The 23,084-nt window shown below is 40.3% G+C and overlaps 1 protein-coding gene across 6 annotated transcripts in view; it reads left to right on the top strand.

The window, feature by feature from the left end:
* BCOR (BCL6 corepressor) overlaps positions 1-18,857 on the top strand; it is a 125,854-nt gene extending 106,997 nt beyond the window's left edge. For all 6 annotated transcript variants that reach the window (XM_078390494.1, XM_072994230.2, XM_072994232.2 and 3 more), the window contains 5 exons: positions 7,817-7,983; positions 14,918-15,063; positions 16,435-16,512; positions 16,666-16,816; positions 17,717-18,857. In XM_078390494.1, coding sequence (XP_078246620.1) covers positions 7,817-7,983; positions 14,918-15,063; positions 16,435-16,512; positions 16,666-16,816; positions 17,717-18,002 — 828 coding nt within the window. In that variant the 3' untranslated portion in view covers positions 18,003-18,857. The remainder of the gene's footprint in view (positions 1-7,816; positions 7,984-14,917; positions 15,064-16,434; positions 16,513-16,665; positions 16,817-17,716) is intronic.
* The last annotated feature ends 4,227 nt before the right edge of the window (positions 18,858-23,084 follow it).

Below are 23,084 nucleotides of genomic sequence, written 5' to 3'. Positions count from 1 at the left end.
TAGTAATAGAAGAAACACCCTAGATCAGCAACGGTGAACCTATGGCACGCATGCCACAGCGGGCACGCAGAGCCCTCTCTGTGGGCACACGAGCCATAAGTCACTGGATTGCTACTCCTGACAGCCAAAACTGAGGAGGCAGCTGCAGCCATGGTGCTAGCGACCTGACAGGCAATGAGCCAGGATCCGGAGCAGCTGGCACTGGTGGGGGTTGGGCCCGACTGGAGTGGGGTCTGTAGGCACCTCCATACCTTGGATTCTCCCTTCTGCCATCACTTCTGCTGCCACCAGTTCTGCTTCTGCTGCCGCCACCCGCTGTCCCCCCCCCCCCCCAGTTAGGGGACTTGGGCTCAAAAAGGTCCATCACAGCCCTAGATAAGTGTGCTGCAAGGCAGTGGCACCATTAGGCTTGGATTGCAGGGAGTAAATTTGGGACCCCACATCCTCGCAGGAAGCTCTAAAGCATCATGAACAGTAGTGACAGATAATGGTAAACAGCAGGATATTGTCTTTCGCAAATGTTTTTCTTTCACTATATTTTATTTTATTTATTTACAATATTTTTAGCCGCACCATTGCCAGTGGCTTCTGGGTGGCGTACAACATTAAAACTTAAAAACATTAAAAACATTTTAAAAGACAATATAAAATAGCATATATTAAAATAATTCTTAAAACATTAAAATTAGTAAGTCCTGCTGCTCATATGGCCAGCTAGGGAATATTGTTTAATTAAAATGCTGGCTGAACAGAAAGGTCTTTGCCTGGCGCCGAAAAGCCAAGAGTGTTGGAGCCAGGCGGATCTCTCTAGGGAGGGCATTCCAAAGTTGGGGGGCAACAGCCGAGAAGGCCCTATTTCAACATGCCATCCCCCTCACCTCTTTCAGGGATGGCACCGTCAGAAGGGCCTCCTGGCCTGATCTTAGAGGATGGGCAGGCTCATACGGAAGAAGGCGGTCCTTTAGGTAACCAGGTCCTAGGCCTATATCCCCTAGTTCTCTTATTCATTGTACTTGATAACCCTATTCTGTCTTAATCCTTTCCTTTCTCTTTCTCTCTCTTTGATTGTTTAAATAAGTTGGGGCCAGGCAGAGGAAAGCACTACATAGAGTTTCCTATAGGCCCTGTAAAGAATCTGGATCTCCCAGGTCTACTTCAATATTTGTCTCTAGGGGAGATTTTGTACTGGCTCCTAGTGTTTACAGATAGTACTGCAGGCTGAAAGCAGATTTAATTAAGCAAAATTCAGTAATTATTTTAAAAACAATAATGCAAGATGCAAATGCCTAGGGCTTTTTTATTATCTATGCCAAGTTGTAGGTTTCCTCACCTTGGAGCTTTGCTAGACAAACAGATGCGCACACAAACACACATTTTCTCTTTGAATGGTATAGATGAACACCCTCACTTGAACTTTTGTGCTTTAGCTCTTTAGTGCATGGCTAGCTGCCGTGCATCAGTGGGAATCTTGTCTGACTTCCATAGGGTATTACATAGCTTAATTAATTCAAACTGTATTCCACAAGGCTTCAGTGAAAACAAATAAGGACAATGCTGAAGGCCCTTTCCAGAGTAAATAGTGACAAACACCAAATTAAAATTCCTCATAAAGCAGCTATATTGAATTAAGAGTGTAAAGGGAAAGGAGGAGGCATTCAAAAGTAGTGGCAGGTGATAGTAAGATTTTCTATACTCTCTGCCTTGCCCTACATCAGTGGTCCCCAACCTTGGGTGGGCCTCCAGATGTTCTTGGACTTCAACTCCCAGAAATCCTGGCCAGCACAGGTGGTGGCGGAGGTTTCTGGGAGTTGTAGTCCAAGAACATCTGGAGGCCCAAGGTTGGGGACCACTGCCCTACATGACCTTAGGAACTAGTGATGTTCAAATCAAGCCACATCTGGTCTGTGTCATGTTTGCATGTAATCAGTCGTAAGCTTATTCCATCCAATTTCTGTATCATAACCACACTTATCTTCATATTTTCTGCTTCTACTGTGTATATTTTATATACAGTGGTGCCTCGCATAACGTTTTTAATTGGTTCCAAAAAAAAAAACCTTATGCGAAAAAAACTTTATGCGAAACACCATTTCCCATAGAGATGCATTGGAAACCGGTTAATCCGTTCCAATAGGCACGGATTGCCGTCCTTAAGCGAAAAAACCCATAGGAAACATCGTTAAACGATACAATGTATCCTCCATTGGAATGTATTGTAGCTGACTCAATAGGTTTCAATGGCTTTGCGAAGTCAATTTTTGCAAAATTAAGTGTGTTATAAAAGGGTCAAAAATGGTTTTAAATGCTTGGATTAGCTTCTGCACCCTCTAAAACGGATGCAAAAGTTAATTTGGCTTTGATCTGACTTTTCGTTAATTAATGGTGAATTTTTTTCCCCCAACTTTTGACAGCTGTCAAAATCTGACAGCTCCATTATTTCCTATGGGGGAAGAAAAAATTCACAAAAAATTAATGAAGACTCAGCAACTGTTCTAAATTCTTGGGTTCGTTAGAGGACCCCCTAAGTTGTGTGCAAACCTGATTTGGCTTTGATCTGAACTTTCGTTAATTTTTTGTAAATTGTTTTCTCCCCCATAGGAAAGCATGGAGCTGTCAGATTTTGACAGGTCCATTGGTTCCTATGGGCCAAAAAACAAAAATTCACCAAAAATTAACGAAATGTCAGATCAAAGCCAAATCAGGTTTGCACATGACTTAAGGGGTCCTCTAACGAATCCAAGCATTTAGAACCGTTTTGGACCCTTCTAAGACACTTTTTAAATTGAAAACAAAAAAAAACGTTAAGCGAAGCAGGGGACCTAAAACCAAAAACGTTAAGCGAAGCATGGTCCCAAAAACGCTATGCGAAAATCGCCCATAGGGAAAAACGTTATATGAAGCACAATCTGCCTCTGAAAAAATAAACGTTAAGCGAAAAAAACGTTAAACGAAGCAAACGTTAAGCGAGGCACCACTGTATATTTCTCCTTTTGCACCTTTGGGCTTATTTTTGATCTGTGAATCGTCTCTGGAAGTGAAAAAAAAAAAGAAAGCTCTTGTATGTAAGCTCTGTGTTCTGACCTGCATATTAGTTTGGGAATTGGCTGGACTAGTTTGCTTACAAATCCAAACTGGAATAGATTTATCTCTACTAGGAACAATTCTCCTTTCCTTTCACCATGTATGCTGAAGGAAAGACAAACTAGTCATGGTAGACATGGTAGACATCATGGAACTGCTTCAATTCATTAAAAAGGGGGTTAACGCCTCTATTTTTACAGTGAGTAGGGAAATCCTAGGCTGGGTTCTGAAGGATGCAGAAACTGTATCTCTCTTACTACCCTTCCAAAGAACATACTGCTGAACAGAGTTTGAGTATCTGACGTCAGCCATGGAGAACAAGTACTAGTAGATAAGTCATGGGTGCACCAAAGATTCTGCGTTCATCACCTGTACATAGCTTTTTCTATTGAATTGGAAGAGATTACCTTTTATATGTAAGGCAATAGCCTTCATACGTCATATGGATAAATGCATATTTAAATACTGTATGTCCTCTGCCATCAGATCTAGTTTGATGCTCAGTACACATACGTTGGTGTGCAGATGCAGTCCTTTGAATGACCTTCCTGTTTCAAAGGCTCAACATGAGATAACGGTCAATCTGCTAATAGGAAGCCAAACGGAACAGATCATAATATGGTGAAGTTTTGAGACTTGCTGGCAAACTCTCATTTCCTTCATTTTCTGAATAAAGTTCAACAGGGATTTTTTTTTTTAATTTTAAGGGAATAAAAAGCGTAAGTTTTTATTTTGTGTAGGCTTTGTAATTTTTTTAAAATAATGTTCCTACTTGCGTGGGTTTCCAGCATTCCCCTTCGTACAATGCAGGAGCATCCTCCTCAAGGCAATGAGTGAATGGGGGCAGGGTAGGATTGTATACAGGAAATCTGACGTTTCCTACCAGGTTTCCCCAGAGGAATGGGATTTGCTTTGTAGACTGCTTTACAGGCACAGCCTAGGAGAGTTTGTAGTCTGTCTTGATACTTTGGTCACAAGAGCTATTCATTCAGAGACTTTGCATTTCCAAATGCCCTTCTAATCCTTTTGGAGGCTTTTCTAGGAGAAATCCCTTTGGAACATGCCCCCATACCTTCCCTCAGTTTTGAACTGAAATATTTCCTGAATGGATGTGCCTTCCCCTCCCTGTTTTCTTGAAGTGACAGCTTCTGATGTTAAAGGTATCTCCATAGCAACAAACAGTTTCTTCTCCCCACCCTTCCCCTCTTTCTCCAGGAAGTGGTTCTGCATTGTTTGGAAAACAAGGCCTGTGATGTAAATCACTGTGACAGGGCTGGCTCTTTGCGCTGTAAAGAGACTTTAGGCACATTATTCTTTCAGTGATTTCTTTGCTGGCATGGATAAGGGATGGTACACAGAATGCTCTGTGGATCCATACTCTTGGAACATGGATCTACAAAGGCAGTTTGCCATTGTACTAAAGCAGCAAATGAAGACCTATTCACACATACACATTAAACACATTTCTGTTTTCACTAATCAAGAGTACATCTCTTTCTGTCTGTCCATAATTAGAGCAGCCTACCACCACCATCCCCCGCCGCCCCGCACTTACAGTTTTACACAAAAACATTGAAGATAGTTTGGGGCAGATTTACTTGGTAGAAATTCAGGTGAAATTTATGGTGAATCGTATAAACTGTGCAGAGGTACATAAATATGACACATGTAATCTAGCCAGTAGGCTTCAGAGTCAGTGAACAGAGCATTTACTCAGAATATCACTTTAAATATTAGCTGGAATTTTAAAAATCTTACTTGGTGACAGCATATATACAAATTACAGGATCATAGATCTAAATTGTTCTACTCAGGCATTTGTGATTCTCCCCCCCCATGCCCCGCCTTTGCATGCCCTGGCAAACATATCTCAACTTTCATATCCAAGCTAGTGATGTGCTGTCAGCCACATGTTCTGAAATTCAACAGAGAGGGCTGAAATTTCTATGAATTGAATAAATCATGTTTAAAGAGTTAATGAGGCATTTAATTAATTAACCATAAAACTCTACATTGTTACATTTCATGGATAATGACACTGGATAAAATCCACTGGGAACTTCTCCAGTTCTGTGGCAAGAAGCTGTTTTCAGAATGGGTGCAGTCCATCAGGGATTTTTGTGCAAATTGAATGAATGGAAGTTAAGCAAGAACATGTGGAAAACCTAAGAAAATTTTCATTGACACTTTGAAACATGGGCAAATACTGTATCACCCATTGTTTCAAAATTAATGACTACTGAAGTTTTCATAAAGTCCAAAAGCCAAACTATGGGAGGGCCCCATAGCTCAGTGGCCTACTGTAGTGATGGTGATCTTTTGACACTCTAGATGTTTTGGACTATGACTCCCACAGCTCTTTATCTTTGGCAGCACAGGCTAAGGATTGTGGGAATTGACGGTGAAAACATCTGTTGTGCCAAAGGCTTGCCACCCCTAGGCCTAGCACATGTTTTGTACACAGAGGAGACTAAGCTTCAATCTGTTTAACTTACAAACAATGGCAGTACTGCTGACAAAGATCTATCTGAAGTCCTTGAGAATCTCATCTTTTCCCATCAGAGTAGACCAGCATTCTCCAAATTGGTTTCACTCAGATGTTTTGGCTGAAGTTCTTTGGTCTCATCTAGCATGGCCAATGGTCAGGAAGAAGGCTAAACATCTACAGGGTGCCAAGTTGGAAAAAGGTGGAGAATACAATACATGCCAAGCAGACTTTAGTATAAGGTGGCTTCATATGCTCAAACTTAGTTTAATCAGTTTAAAATTACCCAATTGACAATGGCTCTCGCTGACTGGCTTCCTGCATAGCTGGTACATCATAGTAGTTATCACCTAGACTGTGGCTGAAGGAAAGTAGGAGCTTTTTCACAAATGACCCCTCTCGTGACTTTCACTCTTTTTGATTCTCTTAGTTCCAGCTTGCTGCTCTTAGGACCAGGAGAGAACGGCCAGAATTCAAAAAACCTCCTTTTCAGACTACAGCTCCCAGAATTTCTGAGCCAGCATGGCACTTTTCGCTGCCAGTTTGATTGAGTTTAGAGATTCCCACTTTTGCAAAGTAGCCTAAAAATTCCTAGTCTGCTATTTTGGTTGGTGAGGAATTCTTATCTCCATTAAGTTATCTCAGTTCTGTCAGGAAAGGAAAGAAACTCTCTCAGTTCTTTGAGAATATTTCAGACAAAAGCAGTAGTGAATACAGTCGTGTCTCGCTTAACAATTACCTCATTAAATGACGAAACCGCTTCACAGTGAAGTTTTTGCGATCGCTATTGCGATCGCAAAATGATGTTCCTATGGGGAAAAATCGCTTAACGATGATCAGTTCCTTGCTTCGGGAACCGATTTTTCGCTAGATGACTATTTTAAAACAGCTGATAGACGGCTCTAAAATGGCCGCCTGCTATGCAAAATGGCTCCCTGCTGTGCTTTAGGACGGATTCCTCGCTTTACAAGCACCGGAAAATGGCCGCCCTATGGAGGATCTTCGCAAAACGAGCACCCATTGGAATGCACTGAACCAGTTTTCAATGCATTTCAATGGGTTTTTAATTTCGCTTGACGAGGATTTCGCTTAACAGCGATTTGAACGGAATGAATTATCCTCATCAAATGAGGCAGCACTGTAGTCTGATTTACACCATATCTATAACTCAAGGCTATGCTGGATGATGAATCTGAGGAGCTGTAATCCAAAAGTTGGAAATTATATTTATTTATTTAAAATATTTTTATCCCACCTTTCTCCAAGACACCTTACAACAATGAAAGACAATATTTAAAGTTGAAAATAATGAATATAGGGCAGTGGTTAACATCATTAACATATAGTATTTAAAGCTAAGAATGAGTATAAAGAGACATCTTATAGTCAGTGGAGCTGCTGTAAGAGAGGGACTGTGTGATCCCTATATTGCAAAACAAGATAACAACAATGGTCCAAAAAAAGAGATGAGCTTTTCTAGGCTCTGTCTGGAACAAGACTTTTTCTCATGTTGAATTTCCATCTTGCATTTGAATTGCACAGAAACTCCCTGTGCAAATGCAACATCAAAATGTTGTTTCTTCTCCTTTGCCAGTGGTTTGATTTGGGGAAAGAGAGAGTGGGAAATTCCCAGTGTAACGACTCCATGTCTCTGTATGGGGAATGTTTGTGCACATTATAGTAGAGGAGTAAATTTTGAACCCCAGGAAACATCCAAGGCACAGATGAGTTAGAAGGAGAGATTAGCTGCAACATTCTCCAAGAGGACTTAACATTTTGGTATTATCAGAGAGACAAGAAGACAGCTCAGTTTGAACAACAGCAGAAAGAAACATTTTTGAAAGGATCTTTGACAGTGCTTGTGGCATGTGTGAGCTGTTATTTGAAGGCAATTTATTCAATTATGTAATCATGTTTATTTGTATGCTTAGTTGGAATCTGGACTGGGGGAGTGTTCAGTTCAAAATATCATGGGTGGGATGAGGTGCAGCTGATCTAGTCAAAAGCTGCCTACAGAGCCAGTTCTGTTTGGGATATCCTAGTCATCTGCTTGGGTTAATGGCTCCTTTTGTTTTTCAGAGTTTTGCCACCTCTGTGTGAAATGAGAGCTTTATGGTGGTTTCCTTCTTTCCTTTGTAACTAGTTAATAGCCTAATCAGAGGGATATCCCCTGCATGTTAAAAGTAAAGGTATGCATGTCTCCATAGCAACAAACAACTTGGTCTGTTTTCTCCTGCTTCTCTTTTCCAGGAAGTGGTTCTGTATTGTTTGGAAAACAAAGTCTGTGATGTAAATCATCGTGACAATGCTGGTTATTGTGCCCTGCATGAGGCCTGTGCCAGAGGCTGGCTGAGCATTGTGAGACATCTCCTAGAATATGGAGCGGACGTTAACTGCAGCGCTCAGGATGGAACTAGGTTAGCAACACTGGTTACTAAGACTGAATCGCCTCTGTTTTTGTACCATGTTAACACACAGCTGGGTTCAAGTTGCCAGTGGGTTTTAAATCATGTTTAAAGAAATAGCATATTTCTCCAAATGCATGAGGGTCTAAAGTCTCTCAGACTTTGGCCTTATAAATGATGTAGCTTGCTAATTGCTATGAACTGTGTAAACTTTGACTCCTCAAAGAATGCCGTGTTATTCTTTGGTACAATTAAGTTTGCAAGTCTAGCTGTGGTCGCTCAGATCTGAATTACACTAAACTGAATAGAGCAAGCCTTTGGAGCAGCACAGGACCAGGTGGTTAGCCTCTGAATGTGATGTTCTCATAGTAGAGAAACTCTTCTTCAGTCATCCTGAATACTACTTTGTATTAATTTTGGATGCTTACTTACTTGCTTGTTTATTGATTGATTTATTGGTTGATTTGATTTGATTTTTATACTGCCTGCTTGACTACCAAGGCCACTCTGAGTGGTTTACAAATATCATCATTATAAACATCAATACAAGAATAACCGATATTTATTCATTCTACCCAGACTCACCTGCATTATAGTACATTTAAATTTTTTATATGTCTGATTTTTTTTTTTAAAAAAGGAAAATGTTGATGTTTTTGTAGGTTCTCATGCAGTTTTATCAAACTGCTCCATAGAGGCAATATATACCACCTGTATCCATTTTTAAATATCTTATTTTTGTTCAAAAGACAGGAAGAAGCCCTCAGGTAAAATATGAGAAAGCACAGTGTAATGCGTAATTTCATTTTTAGAATTGTTTTTAATGAAGTGGAAGCAAGAAAGCAATTTATCTGCTAACAATAACTGTATCTATTCATCTTCTTCTAACCACTTACCAGTAAAAACTTTCTGAGCCACAAGTTCTTGTGTCACTTATGGATTAACACATTGTGGCAGAACCTTATGCCATAATAAATTTCTTATACTTTAAAGTAATTACTGTATTAAGATGGGAAGCGTTCTTGGAGCCCTTTCACTTGCGTATTTTATCACTTATCACCAAACCTGACAGTCCAGGGATGTAAAATCAGCATTCCTGTAAGGGGATGGCCTTTTAATTATTGTCCTTTACATATCAGTTTGCAAGAGCTGGAAGATCTCAGTAAGAAACAAAGCCTGTTAGAAACTGCTGAGCACTCCATCATTATCACCTCATCAGTTCTATAGAAGCATTTTGATTAATTGGGGAAGGAACAATCTGAAAAATTAGGGGTGAACACACTTTTATTTTAGAGGCAAATTTAGAAAAGCAAAAAGTTTTGTGATCTATGAGTAGAAACAAAATTCACATATGAGAAATACATTTGTTGGATTACTAAAAGGGCAATTTTTTTTGAGATTGTAGTTTCCCAGAACTACTCTTCAAGACCAGGTGGTGCAGAATTTGTAGTAATGGGGAGAAAGCAGAATGCTCACTGGGTAGACATTATGGGCATTGTCACTTTTTAGACAGATCAACATGCAAAATAGAAATTGCTGATTAAGTGAAGGACAGAAGTGTGAAGGAATCAGTTTATGGTCTCCCCTCTCTGTGGATAAAAGCTTGGTTTTAATCTCTGGAGATTTGTCCCTTGCCTTGTTTGAAGGACATAAACTCTTGATTTGGCTAGGGTAGCAGAAACATTAGCAGTCTTTGTGTCAGGAAAGCTAAGGTGTACTGGTTGGTAGAAAAAATCCACTAAAGCCCAATTTGTTATCATGCATAGTGGTTGGAGAGAAATGGAAATCCCATTGAACTACAGTCTCACTCAGCATGGCTGGATGGGGCCTGTGTGATGCTGCCACTTATACAAGTTGGAAATATGGAAGTTCAAGCCCTGCGCCGGGAGTTGTAGTCCAAAAATATGAATGTACATACCTCCAGTACAAATCACGTTGTAGAGTTATGTGTTTTAACCCTTATGAGTATAATAACTCTGGCCAGAGCTTGAATAGCTTATCTTTTAAAACCACAACTCCCAGACTCTCTCAGCCAGTGTGGCTGAGGGATCCTGGAAGTTGTAGTTGAATTTTCAAAAAATAGTAGTAAACCGTCCACACTCTGTTGTCAGCCTTATTTATCTTGCACCTAGCTCAGAGAACATTTTGATCCCTGTGGCCCCCTCCCATAAGATGAGGGTGGGTATCTTTCAGGGACAGTTGTCTAGCTTTTAGATCTTTCAGGAGCTGCATGGTCTGCCAAAACACAGAAAACAGGAGGTTAAAAAGAATGAAGCTGGATATGGCCAGAAGCCTACATCTGGATTATTAAAAATGATATTTTTGGTTTAAAGCACTACAGGGCAGCAGGTGACCCAATTTGATCTATTTTAAAAGTGAATATAGTTCCAAAAGCAGTTTGCTTTTTTTCATGGAGGGGGGAGGGAATCAATTTTTAAGTGAGGGAGCTAGGCCTATGTACCTCCGACTAGTCTTGGGGGTTTCCACGTAGTCCTAAGGCCACACTTCGCTAGCCTTCATGATAAGGAAGATGTATCTGTGGGAGACACTTTGCTAATACATTTCAAAATATCTTATCTGTGAAGGGGCACATTCTGAGTCTTCTCTGCCGTGGCCTTGGAAGTGAGGAACACCTTTGCTGCAAGACCAGGCTCGGATTCCTCTTTGCAGACTTTCTAGAAAGACTAAATTCCTTCCTTTCTTCTTCTTGGGGGCAGGGCTTCCCAGTTGGATAGCTCAGATGGTGAATTAGATACTCTGTACTTTTATTGTGTTTAGATTATGACACATAATAAACACATTTGTACAACAGAAATGCAACAATCATTCTGATACTCAGTGACTCAGTGTTTTTAAGTAGATCTTTGATGTTCTTGGTCTGGGGCTGAAACAGCAGTGATGACCTCCTGTGCGTCTGACTGTGAAAGGGCAGTAGCTCAGTGGCGTAGCACATACTTGGCATTGCAGAATTGTCCCATGTTCCAACCCTGGTATCTCCAGGTAGGGCTAGGAAGAGATATGTTCTGGAGAGCTGATGCCACCCAGAGGTGACTGTATTGGGCTAGGTGAGCCAGTGGTCTGAATAAGTACTGTACAAGGCGGCTACCTATATTCTTACAGCATGCCTCATTAGAGCCTGATTGTGTGATCAACTGTAAAGGTTAACAATTATGGAATTGAATATTGACATATTTTGATGGACAGGTTTCAAGCATGTTATGTTTACACTGAGCGGACAGGTCCCATGATAGTGCTGGGCTGATTTTCCTTTTTTTCAGCCCAAACAATTGTATTTATTTTGAGAGTTGTCCAGAAAGGCAAGTTATTTGGACTCTAGTCTGCTAACACATTCCTTCTTGCTCCCTTTCTCTTTCTCAGTCTCTGCCCCCCCTTCCCCCAAGGACAGCTGTCACTTTGGCAGATAGATTTATCCAATTTTTCTTCAAGAGAGAAGCATGCCAACATGTCTCCCTATTTTTTTTCCCTTAGTGTTGGGTCTGCTGTAAGGAACTAATATCCTGTTGCGGCATTTTTTTAATTAGAAGACTTACTATCTGGGTTGGCGGTGGCTTTTTTCTCATGGTTGATAACCAATGTTTTTCTGGGAAGTCTTGTGTGGAGATATTAAAAATGCGATCAGGAGATTTCACCTCTCATGTGAACTGTCTTTGCTGGTGAATGATTCAGGGCAAAGTGCAGCCCTCCACATGTTGTTGGCCTGCAGCTTCCAGTAGCCCTAGCCGGAATAGCCAAGGGTGTATGCTGGGAATTGTAGTCTAAGAGCATCTGGTGGACTATGCTTTCCTATATGTCTGCTTAATTTCCTGCATGGTTTATATACACTACTCAGAAATCTGAACAAGCATAATGAGCTCTGTGATCCATTAGCGTGACCCAATTATAGTTCATAGAAAAGTTACTTTTTTGGACTACAACCCCCAGAATCTCCAGAGCTCCAAACATTAAGTTGTCTAACCTCTGCTTCCAATATTACCTAGCGAGATATTTGCTCTAGGTTATTTTGGCAGGGTATATGGGGCATTCTGCTATCATATTTCCCACCCACCTCTCGTACTACTTCTGTCTTTTCTTATTGCTTTTTTTAGAATTTGAAGTTTATGGATGAATCTATATTGTTGTCCTATCTTTCTTGCCCCTTGGCTATCTTACACTAAGATGATGGCTGTCAGTGGGGTTAGAAAACCCAGACAACTTTGGTTCTCTCTCTCTCTCTCTTCGTGTGTGTATGTGTGTGTTTGTAGAAGATTGGGTTTAGAGGCCTAAAGAGCAGCTGCTTCCTGTGCTGGCCGCCTGCAGCAGCTGAGAGAGGAAGCGGTTCTTGCAGCTTGTGAGGCTGGTGGGAGGATGAATGAAGCGGCCGCCTGGGAGAGGCAGCTGCTGCTCTGAGCGATGTGATCTCTGTAGGCAGGGAGACGAAGAAAGATGGGAGTAGAGCAGAATCCCGCAGCCTTCAGGACAGTCCCAGTCATAATTCTGCCTCCTCAGGAGGAATCAACATGAGCATAGCGGGGGTCTCTCAGTGCCTCCCCGGTTTAGCCCGAGCAGGTGTGCAGGCCTTGTGGAATCTGGAATTTCCAGGCATGTAGCCTGTTGCCGCAAAAGCAAGAAGGAGCCTTGTGCCCTCTTACAGACTAACAGGATTTCTTTGGCATCAGCTTTTGTGAACTGTAGTCTGCATCATCAGATCTGTTCTGTTCTTCAACATGGAGAGATAACACACATTAAAGTTTGGTCTTTCAAGTTTATTGGGAAAATGTTGTCCTTTCTGGAGCTGCCAGAGTTCCCCACAACTGCCTCAACTTACACAGGGACACCAAGCTTGCACAAAGTTGTTCCCATTCTCAGACACGTTTTTATGTTGATGATGACCAGTCTAAACTGTACAGGCAGCTTTTCCTTTATTTTATTTATTTATTTATTTATTTGATTTGTATCCCGCCCATCTGGTAGGTCAGTACCACTCTCTCTCTCTCTCTCTCTCTCTCTCTCTCTCTCTCTCACACACACACACACACACACACACACACACACACACACACACAGATTCAGACAGAGACTTGCACTCTACCAATCTAAAAGACATAGTCACTTACAGAAATACTTACGTAAAACATAAGCATTACTCCATTGTGTTGGGGTAAACGCCTTTTCAAGTTGTTACAGATTATCTGCTTAATTTTCAGCATTACTGCTTTTGCCTACAGCACATTCCTTCCTCCATTCAGTGCCTTGCCCTTCTCACAACAATGGGACTCAGGACTGTCCATGTAATCTTGCTGTAGTCCTGATTGACTCAGAACCTGGATAAGCTATTTGTTTGACTGCGTAGATTGAGGCAAACATTGAAGACTTTTGTAAATGCACTGTATAGCAGATGTTTGTGTTTTTTGATTATATTTATCCAAATCACCCAGCCTAGGAGGTGTTGTTCAAAAATGCAACTTTTGTATATTCTGCCCTTTCTTCACAGACAAGTGGAGGTGGAGGTGGTGGTGGTGGTGGAAACAGTGCCCTTGGGTGATAGAGGGGGTCTCCTCTTACTAATACATAATCACAGACAGACTCTGAGATGGGGAAGGAGTGAGTGCTTGCACCCTCCCGACCCCAACCCAATCATAGAGCTCTAGGAAAACTGACTGATGCTCCTTTGCTTTTTCTTTTAACCTGTCAAACTCCATTTCTTGTTGTGTAACTCTCTGCCTTCCTCTAATTAGTTAGCCTAGGCCTAATAAAAATCAGAATGGCGGTTCAGTGCCTCTAACACAGAACTTTGAAAAGTTAAATGTGAAGATGACAACTCTCAGAATCTCTGGGATGTTTGTGGCTGTAATCTGAAAACTAAAACTCTCCTAAAGTCTCCTTTATCAGAACTAGCACTTACAGAAGGTATTTCAGGTGCTCAGCGAGTGGACCAGCCATGCGCATGCACACACAGGCATTCCATTTTGTTGAGAGTATTTCTGAAATATGAATATGAAAAGTTGAAAACCGCCCTTTGGCTTCATTGTCAGGATTCTAATTTGAATTGCCATTTAGATAAAGCAATTTAACATTGTTATAACCAGGGTAAATTCACCTTCTGATTCATGCACTCCTACTTCTAGCCACTGAAGAGCTGATATTTATTTGTCAGTACTTTGGAGTATATCTGTATGTATGATATTTATGTTCATTCAAATACATTTGCAGAAATTATACAAAGTGTTATAGCTTCAAGTTGCATCATTTATAGTTACAGCTGTCAGAAAGCATTTGTCAGGTTTTCAGCTAATAAATGTTATATACACCTGTGAGTGTCCCTTCCCCTTGAGTCACAAAGCAGAGGCCTGTAATAATTTTTGCACATTTTTGAATCTTTACTACAGTGATAGCTGTAGCTTTATAGCAGATTATAAAATACTAAGACATAAAATTGTTTTGGTTTTTTGAGGAATATCATTTTGCAAGTTGAATATGTATGCGAGTCCTGTTTTGTGAATGCACCAGCTATTGTTTACACTCACATTCTTTGCCACCAAATATGCCAGCTCTACAGAATGCAATTGTTGTTCAAAACAGTGTTTATTTAAACAGATGGAAGGAAAGCAAGAGAAATCAAACGTGTTTGTTTGTTTATCAGACTTATATACCACCCATCTAGAACATATCTACTCTGGACAGTTGTTCAAAGTGCCACAATGGTGATTAACGGTTAATAATGTCCTGTCTCTAAGCAGAGCATATAGTTTAATATAGTATCTGTGTGCAACACATATATTATGTTAGTTGCCTTTATTGACGTTCTTATTTTAAAATGTTAGCACAGTGGTCATCTATCGTATTTCACAGTAAAAACAAAGTTAATATTTGTTGGTTTAAATGAAAACAAGAGTTTAAAATAAGATATTTCTTTCTCTCCACACACTCCCACCCTACACCCCTCCAGGCCTATCCATGATGCTGTGGAAAATGACCACCTAGAAATTGTCCGATTGCTACTTTCTTATGGAGCTGATCCCACACTTGCTACATACTCAGGTAGAACAATTGGGAAAATGACCCACAGTGAACTTATGGAAACGTTTCTAAAAGGTGTGTACTATTTTGTTGCTTATTTCATTAGAAAATTCTTGCTTTCTTGCAGTGTTTTTTTTTTTTTTTACTGAAGATAATATAAAGACTTGTGGCATCCTACAAAACAACACATTTTATTTTAGTGGAAGCTTTAATCAGCAGTAGCCTATGTCTGCAAAAGCTTGCACCTAATAAAATTTGGTAGTTTTTAAGGCACTATTATTTATTTATCATTATTTTTATTTATTTAAAATACAGTACTTTTATCCCATCTTTCTCCTTGAAAGGACTCAAGGCAGCTTATATCATTTAAATGACAATGTATTAATGCTAAAAGCAGTAAGCATACAAATATTAAAAAAAGAATTATACGAGTATTATATTAAAAATGGTAATTAAAATCAAAACTAAAACACATTTAAAAGCAGCAGAGCACAACAACCCATTCAAAATCCTCTCTCAGACAGCCATTCATTAAGGAAAAGCTTGCCTGAAGAGAAAGGTCTTTGCCATAAGAGTTTTTATTGGTTGTGATGCAATGCTGTAAATCCCCCTCACCCCAAATTTTCTAGCAACGTTTCAGATAGCAGAGATAAAATTGAGGTGAATTTGTTCGCTTATAATAGAAATGCACGGTTGCACTATTAGACTGCAAAGCATAATATAAACATTGAACCACTATGTTATGTAATAAAATGTTTTCGACTATTCTCCTAAGTATGCCCCCCTTGCCATTCCCCTTTCTGGTGCAGCTAAAAATTCTGAAATCATTTTTGCACTGTTGCCCTGTATACTTTTATGGGCCTTGTTTGTTTGGGTTTTGAAGTGGCTTTAAAAAAAAAGCAATAATAACATAGTAAGGAGCAGTTTGAAAATAGTGAAACACTAGTTAGGAACAATGAAGTGTAATATAAGCAGAGCAGTCAAGTTTCTTAAAAATTCAGAATAAATTCCACTAAAAGTGATACTGAACAGGACTAATTTTCTCCAAAAAGAAAATGCGAAGGTGTCAAGTGCACATACCTGGACAGGAGGAGTTCCATAGTGTAGGTAAATTCGAAAGCCTTCAGATTCTGTTTCTGGAGAATGCAGAATGAAAGTACTAAGGGCAGGAAGTGGGAAGGGTCAGTAGTGACAGACAGAAATGAGAAGGGTTTTGAAGAGGAAGTGAGAAAAGGAGCGGTATCTCATTTGGACATCTGTAGTGGCATGGCGGGTTGTGTTGTGTTATGTTTTGTGTGTGTGTGTGTGTGTGTGTGTGTGTGTGTGTGTTTTGAGAAGTTAGCATTCAGATTTATTCAGAAATATTGTGACAGACTTTTCTGAAAAGCATACCTTTTCTTTTTGATTTTATTTTGGCTCAATGTTTGTTGTTCTTGTTTTCTCTAGAGTATTTCGCTGACCTGCAAGGTCGAGGTTTCAATGACCCTGGTTTGTACTGGGACTTTTATGGCAGCTCTGTGTGTGGTAAGTAAACATTCCCTTTTGAATTATGCATGGGAGTTTCTGTGTGTGTGTTTCTGTGTATGCATAGGAAGTGGGAAGAAGCAGAAGAGAGCAAGATACACAGTGTTATCTTTTACAGTGCTTTCCATTTGTTCTTTTTATTTTTAAATACAGAACCAAAAGGTGAGTCGGGTTTTGACATCTTATCCAGTCCACCTGGTCCGAGTGATGAGGATGAAGATGGCTTTAGTGATATCTTTGAGTTTGAATTCTCAGATGTACCTCTGTTGCCATGTTACAACATCCAAGTGTCTCTTTCTCAGGGGTAAGGATCATCATAATTCATACTGGGGAGAAAATTGGTGAACATTCAGGCTTGTCATTAGTTTGCATGATTCTGATACATTGGGTGTAAAAATTAGCCTTTTCCCTGCAGACCAGTCCTTATAAAACGTGAAAACAGACTATGCTTTATGGGATCAGCTGCTAGTCTGCCTGTGTATGTATGCATCTTGTATGTGCTAATTTAGTTTACTGGGGGGGGGCAGTCTCAGATGGCTTAGAAACCCAAATCTGTGCCCCTAACCCACTCCGTGCATCACAAGGAACCACCAAAAGAAGACAAAAAAAAGAGAAATAAATAAACAGCAAGTGCACTTCAGTTTTTATTTTTTCTGGGGTGTATATGTGTGTAAGAGAGAGGTCTCAAGGGACCTTCCCAAGCCAATAGAGTGGAAACTGCAGAGCAGAAGGTAGCTGTTTTCAAAATTAACTGTCCTGCCATTTAAAAAATGGAGATCTATTGGGAACCTTGGTGGGCCCCAAAGACGTCGTTTGGGGGCCACGTGTGATCTTTTGGCCATACTTTGTCCATCCCTGGTTCAGATGCAGATTTTGTTTCAGAACTAGTTTTAAGTGATCCAGTTCCTGTCAATGAATTTCTTAAGAAACATACTAATAAATTTGAAAAGTCCAAATTGGGTACACAGTGCTGGTTAACTGCTATCCGAAATGTATGTGTTGCGTGTTCACACACTGGTACAGATATAGACTGGGCTGTTTCTAATCTGTTTGCCTGAAGTCAGGCTATTGTCATGGTTGCGACAAGTGGAATGCAACTGTTCCAGTTATGCAGACTCATTACTGACATAGTCCGGTGGTGGTAGAAACCTCTGTGTTATCTTCTCTGTAATTTGGACCGCTTTTATTTTCCTTTGTTCTATAGGCCACGAAACTGGTTATTGCTTTCTGATGTAGCAAAGAGGCTGAAAATGTCACCCCGGATATTTCGCTGCAGTTTCCCAAATGTAGAAGTTGTCAGCATCACGGAAGCAGAATTTTTCAGACAGGTTTCAGAGAGTCAGCTGTTCTCTTGCCAAAAGGATCTAGAAGCTTTTAATCCAGAAAGCAAGGAACTGTTGGACTTGGTAGAATATGCAAGTGAGCTACAGTCGTTGGGAGCCTCAATAGAATTCTTGCGTCCGGATGAGGATGCTGATATCCACTGGTGAACCTTCAGCCACCTAATGTACAGTTCTTTGTAAAGTTCTTTCTTTATGTATATGTGTTTAATGCAGCTGTTTCTGTAAAGAAAAGACATTGTTAAATACGATCTTTCCTTTATATACATATATATATATATATTTTATATATATATGTATATATATAAAATTCCAGATGGGTGGATTTTTGGAAGAATTTTTTTTTAGAAACCTCACTCAGTTTTTACAAAATGATATCTAATATTTCTTTTAAATGCACACAAACTTTGGTATAAATTTGTTTTTACTTGGAACTTTTTTTTAAATAAAGAAAATAGCTTTGCTTCATACAAAGCATTGGTTACATAGAAGATACATGTTATAGGTGATGTGATCAGAGTCATATAGTTGGCTTGGGAGACTGTGAGGTAAGGCACTTCATGATATTTTTGTTTTTGTTTACAAAATTGCCTGCTTTGGCCAGGTAAACACTATTGAATATAATTCAATAGACTGTAATATAAATTAAAACCATATCCATGTGCATTGACTAATTGTGTGAACTTTTATATCTTAATTTAAAAGATGTGAAATATAGTTTTCACAAGGCAAACTGGATTGTTTATATATGTATATATATGTTTAAACATTTGATGCTCTTTATTTAAAAAAAAGACTTTGAACTATTTTTTCTGTACCTTGTAAAATATTGAAAACTAACCTATGTTGAACTTGCGTAAAACTATACAGAAGCTAAATCTTTTTTTCTGAATTGTGTGTTTATGTTTGAGATCTGTGTTTTAACTTTGTAAGTAAATTCTTCTGCCTTTGTATTTATATTTTACAAAAAAAATCTTAAAGGCAATAAAACTGTTGAGAAAACAATACTGAGATTGCATAGTTTTCTGCCTGACTCTCCAGTGAACTAAGGGACCAACTCCGTTTTCAGATGGAATCTGTTGCTTCCTAGGTGCAGAGGTGCAACTGTTGTTGTTTTGACTTATATACCGCCCCATAGTTCTAAAACACTCTCCAGGTAGTTCACAACATAATTAATCCCCCATGGAATTTCCATAATGGGTCAGTATATAGGGAAGAGGCTATTTGGGTGGGGTTAGGGTATGTGGCATTTACCTGGCCAGCATACAGCCCTTCAGAGAATGTCACTCCCAGTGTTGGGGAAAGTTACTGATGGCATCCAAAGCAGTCTTAAAGTCATTCAGATTTTGCAGAAGATGCGCTGCTGTTTCCTACCTCCATTGTCATTTTCTAGCAATGAAGAGCAAGGACAGGAAGACCAGCCTTCTCTCACTCTGTTGTTCAACACCATGTTTGCTAGCAGTTCCTTCTAGCAAACTGTCTCACTGGTCACTGTGGAATAGACTAGGAAACTACTATGGGATAATTCAAAATGATAAAAGTCAGAAATAGTAGAATTGTGTTTTCAGTTAAACCTGGTACAGTCCAACTGCAGTTACAAATAAGCGAAACTATGATTCCTTCATATGTCGAGTCCAGTGATGGTGAACCTTTTTGAGCCCGAGTGCCCAAACTGCAACACAAAGTCAACGTATTTATTTCAAAGTGCCAACACTGCAATTAAAACCCGAATGCTGAGGTTTTACTTTAGAAAAAACAACTGCTCCTGAACTGCAAGGGTTAAATGCTTTTTTCCCCTGGGGGTGGTATTAACAAATACTTACTAGTCCTCCAATCCCCCATTGGGCTAGACTGGTAATGGTCACCAATGCACCCCCACCGCTGGACCACTGCACCAACAGAGGGGATTGCCAAAATCCGGGATCAGAGGATGGGTAAGTATTTCTTGATGGCGACTTATGGCTCATGTACCCACAGAGACGGCTCTGTGTGCCAGCTATGTCACGCGTGCCATAGGGTTCGCCATTGCTGGTCTAGTCTGTGAAACGCCGTAAGTCAGATCCTGGGGAAGCAGCACAGCTTTCTGGAGCATTAAAACATCTTAGAAAAGAAACATGGGAACATCATCTATTGTTTTAAAGATCTGCATCTAGAATTAAGATTCTGCTTGTGAGAGAAGCCTTCAACCAAGGTCCAGATCCGACCAGTGAAACAATTTTTAAATTAAACTGTTGAAGAGCTAATTAAAATGTAAGTTTTAGACAATTTTTTTTAGCAGATACTCTTTTAGAAAGCCTGTAAGAGGACAGGCATCAGCACAGAGCTATAGTATAATTTGGCAAACTTTTGGGAGTGGAAGTGGAGAGTCAGAATCTGGATGGAGGAGAGCGTGAGGAAGATAGGACAGAGGAGGAGTAGAGTGATATGCTGGACTGGCCTTTTGGCCTCTGGCACCCAGAAGTCCTTGCCGAGTATGGCTACATGAAGTTCAACAAGTTGTACCCTCCTTCAGGGTCCAGTAGCCAACAGTGAGGCCTCCTAGATCTGCTGGAAGCAGAACCAATGGTGGGGCAGCCTGGGTCTGCTTTGGCAGTGTCTTCCCTAGCCTGGAATTTCCAGTGTGGTGTAGTGGACAGTGATGGGCTAGGACTCTGGAGAACAAGGTTTGAATCCCCAGTTGGCCATGGAAACTCATTAGGGGAGTGGAATTGGTAACACCATTACTTAAAAGATCTCTCTTACCTTGAAAGCCCTATTAGAGTTGCTATAAGATGGTTCCAACTTGATAGCACAGAACACAAACACACAGCGTAACCTGCACTGATGCCACCTCTGACCCAGCTGTGTTGCTGGTAGTAGCAGTAGCCGTTGAAGAAGCCAATCCAGCTGGAGTGGAATCTATGCACTCCAAAAGAATAGCAGAAGGTTCTGGAGCATTGAAGGACTGGGTGGGTGACATGAACTGCCCAGGGACAGCAGGGAGTAAAGTTAAACCACCTTGTTTGGACTAAGAAGACCACAGATGGTTGAGGGTCTGGAACAGAAAGATCCTACAATGGCCAACAAGCCACCTGTACATAGTTTGAGACTAAAGTTCCTGTTTTCTGCACCAGCTGCTCTCCAGTGTGGTGACCAGTCCCATGGGAACTTTGATGATCCTTGCCCATGGTGGGGGCTGTGGACACACACTGCCTCTTATAATTGTAAATGCACACCCAAATGTGAATGTAAAGCTAGCTGTCAAAAATACAAGCCTCCAATTCCCAAATCTCTGGGACGGTAAGTTTTGTATTTCTAAGTACTGTTAACTCTATTAGCTTAACTTAAAAAAGGACTTCAGCCTGCATCTGAGGGAGCTGGCTCTGTGTCTATGAAAAGGCATGCTATACAGTGGGGTCTGGACTTGAGAACTTAATCCATATTGGAAGGCGGTTCTCAAGTCAAAAAGTTTGCAGGTCAAATCTGCATTTCCCATAGGAATGCATTGAAAACCATTGGATCCGTATCTGCTCCTTTCCGTCCATAGAAACTAATGGGAAGCTGCTATTCTGCCTTCGACCACTAGAGGGGGATATTTTGTTTTTGTTTTTCTTAGGTCAAGAAAAGTTCAGGGAAGGCAGGGAAAATACAGTCCAGGCAGTACAGTACCAGGCAGTCCGAAGACTGTCTCCCATTCCACTCTCTAAACGCTGGGAGGAGTGAGGAAGCAGACAGGCACCCTTTTCACTGGCCAACAGTTAACTGAAAGTTCAAATTTTGCACTTTCCCTGCCTCCCACGTGGTTTTTTTTAGTTTGTAACTCAAATCTAAGTATGTAAGTCAAGTCAATATTTTCCTATGAGAGTGGTTCTTAAGTCAAAATGTTCTTAACTCGAGCCGTTCTTAAGTCAAGACCCCACTGTAATAGATCTATTAGTCTTAAAGGAGCCACACAGTATTTTGTTATTTTACTTTTAAACATATTCAAGTTAAGGTAAGATCTACTGATTAATACTTACAAATTAAAACAAAATAATACATATATTCTTAAAGTAGAATCAGAAACAAGAAAATCAGTGTGTCAGATGATAAGCGAATTAAGACCTTGTTTGGATGTGGTACCAGAGGACCTCAAAATCACCACAGTAGAACCATCTAAAATTCTGAATTCAATTACAACTCAAGTAAAGTCATTGGAATCAATTTGATTTACATGTGATTTATTTACCATTCACCTATTGATTCAGTGGGTCTAGTTTAATTGGGACTAGCAATTGGATTTTAGTTTAAAGGAGGATGGGGCTCTTGGAGAAAAAAAAAACAGAATGAATTCATTTTGTCTGTCTTCACTGTATTAAAAGTGGGACAGTAAAGGTAAAGGTAAAGGTTCCCCTTGACAATTTTTGTCCAGTCGTGTTCGACTCTAGGGGGCGGTGCTCATCCCCGTTTCCAAGCCATAGAGCCAGTGTTTTGTCCGAAGACAATCTTCCGTGGTCACATGGCCAGTGCGACTTAGACACGGAACGCTGTTACCTTTCCACCGAGGTGGTCCCTGTTTATCTACTTGCATTTGCATGCTTTCGAACTGCTAGGTTGGCGGGAGCTGGGACAAGCAACGGGAGCTCACTCTGTCACGTGAATTCGATCTTACGACTGCTTGGTCTTCTGACCCTGCAGCACAGGCTTCTGCGGTTTAGCCCACAGTGCTTGCCTAAACTGATACTTCCAGAAAAGGAGTCTGAAAAAGCAAGGCAAATACTGGGGACAAGAGATAAAATTCTGAATATTGTTGCCAGATTGAAAGCAAACATCCAAATGAAATCCATGCAACAATACTTAAAGAAGGCAAATATTACATAAAATTATATTCTGACAAAAATAGGGAATATGACAATAAGTTTGGCCTTGGTATCAGAAGACCTCAAAATCACTACAGTAGCACTAATAAGGGATTCAAGAAGTTACAAGCTGGTTAATGTAATGCATATTCTGGATAAAATGGTGGGAAATACTGTTAAAGATCAAATAATCAAGCTTGTAGAATGGAAAGTCTCCATTATGGTGGCATTGTATTTGAAATATTTGGTCACTACACCTCAAGAGGGATATTTTACAGCTAGAAACATGCAGCCAGTATGACCAAGAAGCTGAAGCAAATCCCCTACACTATGAAAGGTCACATTTGGGGCTTTTTAGCTTGGAAAAGAGACAAGTATGGTGTAGAGAGGGGTTGACCCAGGGTCAATCAATTAA

Source organism: Pogona vitticeps, chromosome 3 (genome assembly GCF_051106095.1).
Source record: "Pogona vitticeps strain Pit_001003342236 chromosome 3, PviZW2.1, whole genome shotgun sequence".
Taxonomy (NCBI): domain Eukaryota; kingdom Metazoa; phylum Chordata; class Lepidosauria; order Squamata; family Agamidae; genus Pogona; species Pogona vitticeps.
Note: the sequence above shows the minus strand (reverse complement) of the source record. Positions and strands in the feature narration are given on the sequence as shown.